General features: G+C 33.7%; 1 protein-coding gene and 1 long non-coding RNA gene across 5 annotated transcripts; one reads left to right on the plus strand and one right to left on the minus strand.

The window, feature by feature from the left end:
• Positions 1 to 517: 517 nt before the first annotated feature.
• On the minus strand, positions 518 to 4,597 carry LOC110822312 (protein LIKE COV 3). Its single transcript, XM_022052397.2, has 6 exons — positions 4,351 to 4,597; positions 3,345 to 3,397; positions 2,774 to 2,883; positions 2,039 to 2,206; positions 1,743 to 1,967; positions 518 to 1,064 (listed from the first exon to the last, which is right to left on the minus strand). Exons 1-6 carry the CDS (start codon positions 4,480 to 4,482, stop codon positions 958 to 960), a joined length of 795 nt encoding a protein of 264 aa, XP_021908089.1. The 5' UTR covers positions 4,483 to 4,597; the 3' UTR covers positions 518 to 957.
• A 54-nt stretch (positions 4,598 to 4,651) lies between these two features.
• LOC110822363 (uncharacterized) lies at positions 4,652 to 11,923 on the plus strand. Of its 4 annotated transcripts, XR_015818268.1 has the most exons (7): positions 4,652 to 5,279; positions 7,083 to 7,211; positions 7,319 to 7,400; positions 7,835 to 8,161; positions 8,256 to 8,306; positions 11,212 to 11,259; positions 11,580 to 11,923. It is a non-coding gene; the product is annotated as an uncharacterized LOC110822363 (long non-coding RNA). The 4 variants fall into 4 exon arrangements; XR_002541244.2 differs by having other exon boundaries at positions 7,298 to 7,400; positions 11,212 to 11,923; XR_002541243.2 differs by having other exon boundaries at positions 11,212 to 11,923.
• The last annotated feature ends 1,395 nt before the right edge of the window (positions 11,924 to 13,318 follow it).

Genomic DNA, 13,318 nt, shown 5'->3' on the forward strand with positions numbered 1-13,318 from the left:
TAATATTAAAGAAATAGATTTACAGCTTAATCTAAGTGAGGGAACGTGTTAAATTTTTTCACATAAACATTCATAGTTGGTAGGAGTATTAACTGATACATAAATGTATTGATGAGTACTCACTGTGGTAAAATTGTACTACCATTGTACCAGTAAAGTACTGTGTGTACTGCTTTGTACTTCAAAATTGTGTTTGAAATGTTATCTATAATCAGAAGAGTTCAAAATTAACTATATAACAATAGGTTAATCATTAATCATCACACTAAGATACAATATAGATAATAGTGAACTGTTTCCAAGAGTTCTGAGTTTTTGCAAAGATGGGTTATAATTTATTGTATCATAATAATATCAAAGCTTGTGATCTTGATTTCAAATCTTCTTTTACACATTTATATGTTCATAGTTAGTTTCTGTTCGGCATGTGTATTGTAAGAAGCCATTGCCCTACCCTTCTCCTTTCATCATTTGATGTTGCCTGTAGAACGCGGTATAAAAATCACTCACTGGAAGATTAGTACTGAAACTACCAGCTGTTTGAACAGACAACCAACTAATATGTAATTTACAATTAAAGTGCTCATTGCTCATCATCACAGCTTAAGCTTTTTTCCAGCTTAATTCATGTCTAGCTCAATATAAACACTGGGAAAAACTGATGTCTACGGGGGCAACTACTCACAACTAAAGCTCTTACAGTTATATTTTTTTTTTTTTTGAAGAAAAAGAACCTAGTAATAAATAAATGTATATGTGCATATGTCCAGATCCATTCACATATTTAGTCATTGAAAGCTCAAGCTATTTCTTTTGCTGTTTATCTTCTGCAACTCTTCTCCGTTGGCTCCTCTAATTGAAGCCACATCTTTTTAACGGACTTGATCCCGAACTCATCAAGCCTATCAACCCACAGGCTGGTCAGAGCTCAGAAGCTGAATGATGCAGAAAATCATCTCAGACTGGTGGTACAGAAAATTTTCCCAGTGTTGCTGCATGAATGGCTTGTGCATCTAGGGTAGTCAATACTTCAGGTATTGACATGCCACCAGAAATAACAATTTCTGTTGCACAACAAATCAAAAGGAACATGATCAATTCTTTTTATGCCTGTGTATGTATGTATATAAACCTTCTTAGATGTGGTTATTTATGTAGATTTAACACAATCTACCTGTAATATAAACATAATAGTAAAGTATCCTAAATGGCCCTTTTGTTTAATTTTTATTTCCTTTCCACACTATTTTGATTGATAGTTGAACTAACACAACGCTTATGAATCTTATAATCATAATAACAAGACCCCAAATCTACTCTTAAATAATTGATTGCAATCAATCACTAATAGAAAGCAGTTTAATGTACTACTAATGCTATAATCTTTACACACCCTTTCACCTGTATCAGAAGATTTTCAAGCCTAGTACAAAAGAACAAAAGTCTGAAAACAATTAAGAACATACAAGTCAAAAGGAGATAAGGACGGGGAGGCGAAGTTTAAATAGTTTTAACTTGGAAATTGGATTAAATAATTGACTAATACTAATTATCCAAAAGCATAAACTCAAAATGTAATTTAATCTATTATCTGTATTATATTCTTAATATCTACTTAATTTTAAACAAACATGAAATTAAAATATTATTTTTTTCAATTTTTATCTCATTTCTGTTTTAGTTATATTAAATTTTTAGAATAGGAATATACTTTAGCCGCATATCAGTTAAGAGGATCTTACCAATGCCTTCTCGAACGGAGAGATTAGGCCTTATAATATCCTTGGAGCTAATGAGAAAAACATCTCCTAGATAAAGATGGTTGGTAGGCAGATAAACACAGCAAAGTTCCTCTCCACCCGCACGACCATGGAGAATAACCGTCGACGTTATGAAGCCAAATGCATATTCCCCCATACGTGGATGTCTTATTATGGCCACTTCTTTGAAGGCACGGGAGTTCTGATCTGGAAAAAAGGAACTACGGTTGTCTTATGCCAAAAATTTATCGTTAAATCTATATGCATATAATATTTACCTGGAGATATTGCAGCACTAATTTGCTTTGAAGCAGAGTAAATATAACTGACCAGAGGCATCTTCTTGATGAACCATTCTCCCAAACTAAGAACAGAAGCTCCCAACCATGAGGACATGAATACACCAACCAGAAAGATGAAAGTGATGGAGGTCAAAAATCCAAGACCTGCGAATTAAATTGACAAATAAAATATGATGGAGAAACTTATTGCGTAAGTACCTGACTGTAAAATAGTACTGAAGGTGGGTTTTTAGGAATCTTTTGAAATAATAGACCTTTTCTCATTTTGTAAGCCTATCCAGTATTGCACCAAGCTGTACAACAGGAAAAGTTTCTTTGTCATGACTTCTACATCCTTAGTTATCCTTAACTCCAAGAAAATGTCTTATGTTTCCTTATCACTTCCAATGAATCATAGGCATCAAGAACAAAAAATTGAAAATAAGATGAATTCTTCGGTGTGTGAAACACAAGTCTTAAATTTGGGATCATATAATATCATCAAGAAGAAGTATCTTTGATTTTTGTTCATCAAACCTCCTCGTTTGGGATAACTTATTCTTATCACACCTCATATGAATGCAGATACCAACAGGCTGAGTATGCTACCCACTGATAGTAGGCTTCACCATTTCAACTCCCACCTTATGTTGCCCCCGTTTGGATCTGTTACCATTTCTATAAATATGTATTTAATGTCATAACAGAATAAGGAAAAATTGATATACGAACCAAACATATTGATCCCAAGATGAGTATAGATTGGCGAGAAGAATCCATCCACAAAATGAATGAACCACCAGGTGAAATAGAATGTGATGGCCATTGGGAGTAAAATGACACTGCAAAACAATTAGATGTTGCCATTCACTAAAATTATCAGCACATTATTGTGTGCGTTCATTTTCTTAACTATGGTAAATGTAGGATTACTAGCCTGCAGTCTGAACCCAAGCCACTTTGAGGCATAATTATCAGATCAAACCTGAGTTGTTTAGTCTTACATGCTCTTACAGTCTCAATATCATGTCTAAAAGATGTAAAGGATTGAGGCATAAATCATGTTCAAATATATAAACTGCAAATTACAAAAAAGCATCAATACAAGATGCAAAGAGCTGAGTGAATTAAATAGTGATCCAACCCCCTGTTGTATAACGGTGTGCCATCATGGCAATATCTAAAAATAATACTCCATAATCCATATTCCAGAGGATGAAAAAGGAGCAAGTTAATAGGTATGCAGCATATTTGAGCTTAAACAAATAAAAAGGAGAACCATTTTGGGAAGGTAAGAACTAACCATCCAGTCATGAACTTTTTTGAGGCCCAGCTCCGAATGACTTTGCAAAATGCCTGCACCAAATAAACAATAGAAGCTCGTAAGGATTTCAACAAAACTTTATAAACATAGTTATACACAGTTATTATATCAAAAGGCAGGCTCATCACTAAACAGAGTCATATTTTTGGATGATTGCAAGAATATATAAACAAATTAATACTACATGTTACAGCTTCCAATATAATCATGAGCCAACTTCACCATGCTCCCAAGCCAAGTAATTTAAGATCCTGCCTTAGATTTAAATACATTAATTTGGAGCATAAAAACCCAATAAAAGCATGGAATTGATTTGTTTTGATTCAACATTATTTAGTCACTCTCAAAAATACATTCCAAAAATAAAATATAACGATGAATAAATTATCATAGCAAGGTAATATATATAAGTAAAATCTAACTTCATGGAGACAAGAGTCATCTATATGTCTAAGAGTCTCTAACCTAATCAGTAAATAAATCTATGTTGTTCTAAATAACCAAACTTCTTCCGATATCTTGTTCCTCTAGAAATCCTGTAATAATACTGTTTTAAGAAATCACAACGGGATACGTACAAATTCATGTGATGTTGGTTTAAAATGCCAACAATGTGCACAATCTTATTAAGAGTCCTTGTGACCTAAAAACAGAAAAGATGCAGACTAATTCACGACTCATAAATCGAATTGCTGTCTTTTCTAGTGTAACAAATGACTGGCAAAGTATCACGTGAACTGATGAGAAGGAATAAACGATAGTCTGATCCGCAACTCGGAGATCCAATTGGTTTCTTTTCTAGAGCAAAGCAATAGAAATGACAGGCCAGATTTATCGCGTTCACTGATGATCGATCACCAGTGATCTCTGTATATGTTCTCTACCTTCTCTTCGTTCGACATCAATGATGCGTTCCCATACTAAATTAGGGAATTCTCGTCGAAAGATTTCAAAGACAGAGAGAAAGGATAAAAGAAATAAGAACCTCTTTGCCTGGAGCATGGATAGAAGAGGAAGCTACAGGTGAAACCGAAGCTGATGAATCTGCTGGGCTGCCAGGGTTGTCTGGTCCGAGCTTTGGCATTGGAATCAATCGCTCCAGATCTCTCGACCCCATTCTCGCTCTTCTTCTTCTTCTTCTTGTTCTTCCTCTTCTCTGCTTTTCTCTTAAAGCTCCAAGTAACCAACTCTTGTCAATGTACGCTGGCTTTCTCCTTCTCAAGTAACGAACTTTTTTCTTTTGCTTTCTAAATAATTATATTATTATTATTATTTTATCGAGCTACTAATGGGTCGGGTCATATCATGCTAAACCCGCCTCGGTTAGCTATTTAATTAAATCTATTACTCGAAGGGCCCAAATAAATCTCCGTCTGACCGATTTCATACCTCCATTACGAAATCATTGAAAAAGCAGTTGGCTCATAATTTTGGGCCTACCATGTCGTCAATTCTGAATTTGCATCAGTGCAATCTGGTTACGTGATCATTCTGTTCTAGTGACAGTTAGGTTCGCGTCAAAATTAGCGAAACAGGAGTCCAAACCGGCCACAAGATTGTTGATTCCCGGAACCTAATCACTGATCACTCCAGCAATGTAGAACTGATCCTCTCATCGTCTTCAATCTCTGTCTGGACCAGGAATAGCAAAATTAGAAGTTTATTATGACTCTGTTTTGCTCCAGTTCGCTCGCAGATTGATCACCATTGTCGCTACTTTGCTAAATTCCAATTTCGTTACCACAAAGCTCATCGCTGGATAGAAGGAAGTTTGCTTCTGTTTGTTCACGACGTAGTAGAAGACAGCACATTCGGTGACGTGAACTGAAATGATGACTCCGTTCAAATCCGCTGAGAAAGGGATTGATTACCAGATCCGTTTTCAACACAAGTGGTCTGCTCTTTCACTTTCTGGTATTTTTCTCTCTCGCAGTGTGGATACATTTGATTGTGTTATCATATTCACATGGAGGATTTATTTGAATTGATAGCTTAAATTTGCTTTACTCGTTTCCTCGTTTGATCCTTGTTGGGAGACTAACCTTGAATTATTTGTTAGATATAATATTTTTATTTTATTAACATTTCGGCTATACAAAATCATATCAGTTTCAGTATCTAGATCTTTTAACCACACTGAGAGAATGAGAAAACGTGAAACTGTCTTTCTCCGCCAATGGCTCTATTTTTTTACAGGTGTTTAGTTTTGATTTTCTAAATTATGTGTTTATACATTTGTTTAATTCATTGAAAAATACAAATATTGTATATGCGTGGAGTAGTCAAAACTCTACGTAAAATATATATATTTTTTTTAAAATACAATCAATATCTTAAAATTTTCTAATTTCATTATCATTTTCATTTTTCGTAGTTATGAGAAAAATGAATGAAATATATATAAATTTAGAAAACAAAATTTAAAGAACTTTTTCGTATACTAAAGAGTTTGCGTTCTATATTGTTTTTTGCCCCGTGAGTTTCAAATTTGGAAGTGAATGTTAGCGAACTTTCATCAGACAACTCTTTAAGCTTCTCCTCAAGGAATCTTGATTGTAGCAGTAGTTTATTTGGTGATCATAACTTAGAAATCTCGGGCAACTTGCCCCAAGAAAATTGTTCTTTATTAGAAGGAAATAAGGTGGGACCATATTGCAATATGCATCAAAAGTGCCATTAAAACAACTAAAATGATTGAATTTTAATAAGTAGGATAACCTGAATACGCATAGTCTCTTGTGCATCATACTTTTTTTTCTCTAATAATTCTACCTGAGTTTCAAGAGTTTGGCCATTGTTTTAATCTGTTGCTAAAAGAAAACGTTAGAAATATTGGCAAGCAGTTATTCTGATGAATGGAAAAACTGGCCAAACATTAAACAGAGTATGTAGTTGTATGCTAGCAGAGTCCTTTTTTGCCTGCTAGTATGAGAATGAAGTACGTTCTTAGTAAAGACTTCTTGTTTAGTTCATATTATTCATTTTACATGTGGAATTAAGTTATATATAATAAATGCTTTGTGGAAATTGTGACTACGGTAAGGACAACAATTAAGTTTAAATTGGTATATTGGAGGAGAGCTTTTGAAGTGTTTCCCATAGTAACCTTATTTTTTGTTTACAGTGTTTTTCCTCTGTTTGCTCTTTGTGATTGAAAGTAACGGGTCCGTGCTTTCTTACTTTGAGAATTTATCTTTCCCATAAAGCTGAAACAGAAATCAGATATTCCTGGGGGAGTTGAACTATTGGGAACCACAATAAGCAATCAGAATGTTATCATACCTTTTGGAGATTTTTTTGGGGGATCCAGTATCTTTAGAGTACTCTCACAACCTATGCTGCTAGTGCATCTCACCTGTTTGCAAATGGAATTCCTTTCCTGTTAACATCCATTGTATATTGACCTAACTTTTATTCCTGATAATCCCCCTGTACTGACCTAACTTTTATTCCCCTCGGGAATACAAAAACTTAATTATTTCTTCCTTCAACATCCATTGTATATTGATCCTGTGAATAGATGAATTGCTTTTATGAAATATAAAAATGGTCCATACTATTTGTACTAAATAGTTTTCAATCTGGTACTGGTCAGAATTTGGTCTAAAATATGATGAAGTTAGATTGTTGACTAAAGTTGCTTGCCAGAGTCCATATCTTGTCTTTATGTGTTTCTGCTAGTAAAAGACTTTGTGATTGCACGTTTTTATTTTTTAGAACTCTGCTTCTGGTCCTCTTTTGATTCCGCAACCTTATTCTCATACCAAATTGCTGAAGTGGGAAATTTGGAATGAATTCCATTATCCATGCAAATGAGGACATTTGGCTCAAGCTACTTGAGGAAAGGTGTTGCACATCATTAACATATCTTTCAAATACACAATTAATGTACTTGGAATTGGATCATAATTGAAGTTGTTAATCTTGAAAAGAGACATGGATCCCTATGACAGGGTGGCACTTTCCATGGAGATAAGCAAATGGAGGGAGCTCAAAAATGTTAAATCCTCATTGATTGGCTTGGAAGATGTGAAGGTTAGCCACTTTACAATGCAAAATCTCTCGCAAATGAATTAATTCAAAACTGATGGCTAAGGAATGTTTCCTTTTCTAGAAAAATCTCAGGCCTCTTTCCACATTTGTCAGTTTCTTGTTGATTGTTGAGCTGTCTATATAGACACACGTTCATATAATGAATCTTGTGAATGATTTATTGTTCACAATTTTCTTCATCATCACATGAGAAATTTTGATCATACACCGTTTTTTTTAGTTTGATTTCCTTATTTTCCTCATTGCTTTCACTTAAAATCCTGCTTTAACTAAATAATTCTGATAATTCATGATAACTTTTTGCCAATATTTGTATCTATCAAGGGTTATGATTTCATTCTCACTCCTGAAGAATATTAAGTTCTTCAAATGTTCTTGGTGCTCTCAAATTGAAGCTACTTTTTCTTTTTCTGCAGGGATGATTTTTTGCTGTGACTATCATTTGTGGTGTTTAGTATGCTTCCCGTGTCATATAATGTGATCATTTATTTCAGGAATTCGTGGCTTTCTTTTCTAGCCTTGGTAATTTCTTCCTATAAAATTAAGAAGTTAAACACATCCCATCTCCAAGAAGAGGGAGAGAAGTTACTACTTAATCGTCCTCTATTGGACCTTTCACGGCAGCCTTGCAACTTAGCTAATGAGGGCTCATTTTTCATTACTGATACATATGGCTCATGCTGAGTGCTAAAAGGCTTGAAACAGTGATCCTGATCAACATTTAGATTGCCTGCTTCCCAAAGGTTGTATGATATGCTTATTTTTAAACCTCCATTAAACATAGAGCAAAGCTGCAATAATTTACTAACAGTCCTCATACTTTGACTTTTTGAACAGCATAGATTTGACCAAGCTAAGGGGCAACATGCTATTAAGTAGACCTACAAGGTATGCTTGTATGTTCTGTTCATATCAAGAAGATGATAGTTCTTCAGAATAAGTTGATTACAAGATATGTATGTATGTTTTCCCTTGGGTTGGATTATCAAGCATGTACTGTTAAGGAATTTATGGTGAAAACCAGTGTAGGGAGATTTTTTTTTTTGGTCAATTGGAGAAACAAAAGTTGATAACAATGGGATTTAACAAGCCTGGTCAATATGTAGGATGTTAACCTTTAAGTGGTTATAAGGACCAATTCATTTTTTATCGTATGACTTCTTTTTCTGTCCTGCTTCCCTTGTAAGTTACAAGCCCCTTAATTGCCAGAAACATGAGATATAAAGTTGAGAAGCGCACTGTATCTCATTATCACAAGGAAGTTTAACCTGGATCATCTTTTTTTATTGTGTCATGAAATTACTAGTTATGGATGAAATAGGCAAAATGTAATCTTCCAGTCAATGGTATTGATACCATATTAATGTATACACCTAATTTTCTTGGACATGATTTGAACCATCTAGGTGCTTTAAGTGTAAAGTTGATACCAAATCTTTCTTGAGGTCTGCGTGCTCTTATTTATTGTTAATAGTATTGAAGTGAAAATTCCACATACTATAAGAGTTGTGAGCTTTAAGCTTTTTTTTTAATTTCTGAAAATGGAATCAGATAACAAAGTTGTAAATTTTTAACATATAAGACCACTTTTCCGAGATGATATAATTCAACCCATATTCTAGGTGCTGAAGTCTAAAGTTGATAGAAATACTTGTTGAGGTTTGCAATGCTCTTATCTATTGGTAGAAGTATTGAAGTGAAACTCGCACAATGTAAATGGTATAAAACTGTAGTGAGATTTCTTTTTTAATTTGGCAAATTGTAATGAGATCAAAAACTGGATGGTGTTAATGTCTTCACGTGTGAAATTTTTTCTTAGATTTTATATTATTTTGGGAATTTTATGTTGCTTTTATGAAGAATCTTGTCTTATCATTTGGAGATATGAATGTACTGGAATTTCAGTACCGATTGCGTAATGCATATCTTTTCCTCTGCCCATTTTATAAGATAACAATACTTTTTCAAATCCTGTTAGGCTACCTTCTCCATTGTTGTGCTTGTGGATATTTATGTAACTAGATTGTACATGTTCTATCAACTTTGAATCTTCTCCTCCTTCATATATATTAACAAAACACACACACACACACACATATGGAGAAGTGCATAAGAAGCCGTCAGTATTGGATAATCCAATGAGCCCGTGATGATCGCATCTTTAGCTTCTTTACATTATTCTTAAGTGTTCTTATGGTCCCCCAATGGACCATTTTGTGCTGTTCTTGTTTTTCAGGACTCAAGGTACCAAATTTTTTGTGTGAAGTTATAGTAAATTTAATTTAATGTAGATAATAGAATTACTCTTAGTAAATGAGTATAAGGCTCTCTAACACCAAAACATAGGGGTAAACCTTTTCTTTCCCTTCTATAGCGATGTAAACATAAATTATCGTTGTACACCGAAGACTCAGTTGTTCAGTTTCTATTCTCACAAACTTCTGAGCCTGGCTGGTTAAATAGGAATAGTTCTGGAGAATGTGGATACTGTCATATCTGTCTCTCCAAATATTAGATTATCAATCGGACACTTTCTGAAGATTCCTTAATGCCATTGGTAGCAACCTGGAGAGCTTCTGATTGGACAGGTGGCATGTTTTTTAATCAACTTATCATTTGTGGCATTAAGTATATAGGCTGCATGGAAAGCAGTCACAGTGTGAGTGGGATATTTTCCTCATGCTATCATTGATGAGCTGTGTATAGTTAATGGTTATATTACATATTATGGTACATTATGATAGGATTAGCTGTTCACGGAGCATATTACTTGTGTATGGCATTTCTTTTGTATATGGAAAAGGTGAAGGTCTGGGCACTAGAAAGTAGAAAGCACGTCTGGCTTTATGAAACATGCTGTCCACTTGAGTTACAATTTTAACTGAATAGTTTAATTGGATCATGTGTATTTCTGTTCCTTCTTCTTCTTATTCTCTCTCTCTCTCTCTCTCTGCTCTCTCTTTTCCTCTTCTCCAGTCTGATGTAGGAAACCTTCTGCTCATTGTCGTGTGACTCAATGTAAAAGCATGGAAGCATGCTCTGTTTGGACGGAAAATATGGTTTTGAAAGGACTATTATATTTGCTGAAGCAGATTGTATAGAAGAGAAACTTTGCGTGCTAGTTAGTGTTGTTTTCCTCCCAGAATAAATATGGAAAAGAGTAATACTAGATGTATAAAAAAATTTATGGAAAACTCATGCGTTATGTGGTTGCTCTCACTTTATCTTAATTAAACTAATTAATGTTATCCACACAATTATTATCTCAGTTTCTATATAGATTTTCTAGAGCTCTTTATATATATATGTATGTTTATGTATGTGTATGTATATATACCACCACTCTTCTGAGAAAGGATTACGAGTTGATGCAGTTGAATTAACAATTGATTTTAAGAGTATTTTGATCAGAGGTGTTGATGCTTTTTTTATTCAAGTTCAACACTTTTTACCCAGTAAGGCTTTATGTATATATCTTTAAGGTTCTTCTTGCTTTAAAAAGTATATGTTAATGTATAGTTTATATAAAGGAGAAAGTGAGAAAAGGAAAATCCTGCAGGTTGGAAAGGGAGAATCTCATATAATACTGGGTTTTTAGTTTTTCCTTTTTTGTTGTCACGTTCTTGATGGTGGTAGGTGATCTATCCAAAACGAGATAAAAGCTTATTTTTTGGGCAATTAACGTCTTTACCGTAATGTTGAGTTGGTCTTGTAATCTTCCACTTTGCCTTCGGTTTTGCTGTATTAAGATATCTAATCTTTTGTAGTCTTCCACTTTTTGTTGATAAAACAGGACAACTAAAGGGCAATGTTCCCGGCCAGAGACTGACATCTCCCACTAGTAAGTTAGAAAACTATTTCTTAGTTTTAATTGTCTTTTTGGTTGTTGTACTAGCATTATAAGTCCACATAATGGAAACCTTTAACCATTTATTATTAAGCACAAAATTTTTCACTTAATTTAATATTGATGTTGCCTTCACGCATGGTTACTCATCCAATTGATTCAACGCAGCCGAAAGGAAAAGTTTGATGAGTCATTTTTTTGTCCTCACTGTTGCCTAAAATATATGTAAATTATGTGTACATATAACTCTAAATTTTGTGCATGATAAAAAAAGTAATCTCACTTTTCTTCAAGGAAGTTTCTGTTATTTGCAGTTCAAAGAAACTTTAGTAGGCACACCCCTCAATGGAGGGGTCAGAAAATCTGAAACTCACTAATGTTGGCCTGCCTGAAGCCACACACTGCTTCTTTTTGACTTCTCGGTTTCTTGCAACTTTAAGGAGCTTTGGTAGGCCTAGGCTGCCTTCCCAAAATGCTGCAATCGTGCTCCATGTGATTCTGGTACACTTGTGGCTTCCCCTTTATTTAATATTAAATTAACCTGTTGGTGCTTTATCTGCTAGAAAAGAAAAAGAAATTTTGACTAACTAATTTAGTTTCAGTGATCATTTTGTTGCACCTATTCTTAATAATATGCTGAAAACTTTTCCTTGGATCATTACCCATTTCTTATTTTATCATTATTATTGATGTTTTTAAACTTTAATTATTTGTTGGGATGGGCACCGGATAGGTATGGAACAAACACGTTAGTCTCTATAGCTATCCTATTAGTAAATTTCTGTCATACTCGGTCTCATAAATCCATACTTACCTTATATCCAAAGTAAATTGAAATTTTTTTATTTGTCATCTGTCACGTCCTATTTATTTATTTTTTGTAATTTTTTAAAAAAATTATAAAATATTTAAATAATTTTAATAAAAAAATATTAAATATTTATCAAAATAAAATATAATTTAAAATAGTATTCAAGTAATTAAAATTATAAATATACAATACTAAATATTTATTGATCAAAATTTAATTAATTTAAATGAATAAAATTAAAAATTTATTGATTATATGTATAATGGGGCAGAATAGGTGCAGAGCAGGTAAATTATTAAGTTAACCAACATAAAAATTACATTGATTATTCAACAGGAATTAAACATTCTATCACTTTAGGTTTTAAAATTTTAGTGACTTTACTAGCTTTGAAGTTTCATAATGTCTTTTTTGCCCGCGCTGTAAAGCCATCAGAGGGAAGCCGTAACTTCAGAATTTTTACCCTCCGTGAAGATAGGGAGACATTACTCATGGTGTATGTTATTGATGTATATTGCACTACCCTTCTAGACCATATTGTACTACTTGTACTGTAAGCGTGCTATTTTGATTGCCACGTTGAGCCAGCAGTACCACCGAATTTCCTCCTTTTATCATATTAGCAATGGCTCCTGAATAACAATATCAAACAATGATTTTCAGAGTAGTAAATATATATATATATATATAGAGAGAGAGAGAGAGAGAGAGGGAGAGATGATAATTAGTAATCCAACCTTTGAAAAGCATAATGATTTTTTACAGGTTCCCTCCAAAAAATAAAAATCACTGGCCTATATATATTTATAGTACAGAAATAGAAATGTGAGAGAAGTGGTCAAAGATTGTGACTAGAAAAATTTGCCATCATAAAGAGCTTTGGAGGAACTCATTGAGCATCGTGCGGCCACGTTTTCTTCGCTGCACCCGCGCGTGATCAATCATTGGTTAGTAATCATGACGGAAGTGGCAGACGGACCTTCTCATATTACTTTTTTCATCCCCACCTCTTTTAATTCTAAAATTGATATCTCTTGAAACCTTGACACGATAATCTCCACTTCTCTTTTAATAATAACTTTATATTCTATCTTATATTTTATCATTGTCATAAATTCCTTAAAATGTTGGTAATTGACACGATAATACTCCTTTTTCTATTTCATTTTCTATGTTGCGCTAACTTTTTTTTTTTATTTTGAAATTTTTTTGAGAATTTTTGAAGAACATTAATAATTGTCA

The sequence above is a fragment of the Carica papaya genome, chromosome 4, assembly GCF_054855325.1.
Source record: "Carica papaya isolate Zhongbai chromosome 4, ASM5485532v1, whole genome shotgun sequence".
NCBI classification, from domain to species: domain Eukaryota; kingdom Viridiplantae; phylum Streptophyta; class Magnoliopsida; order Brassicales; family Caricaceae; genus Carica; species Carica papaya.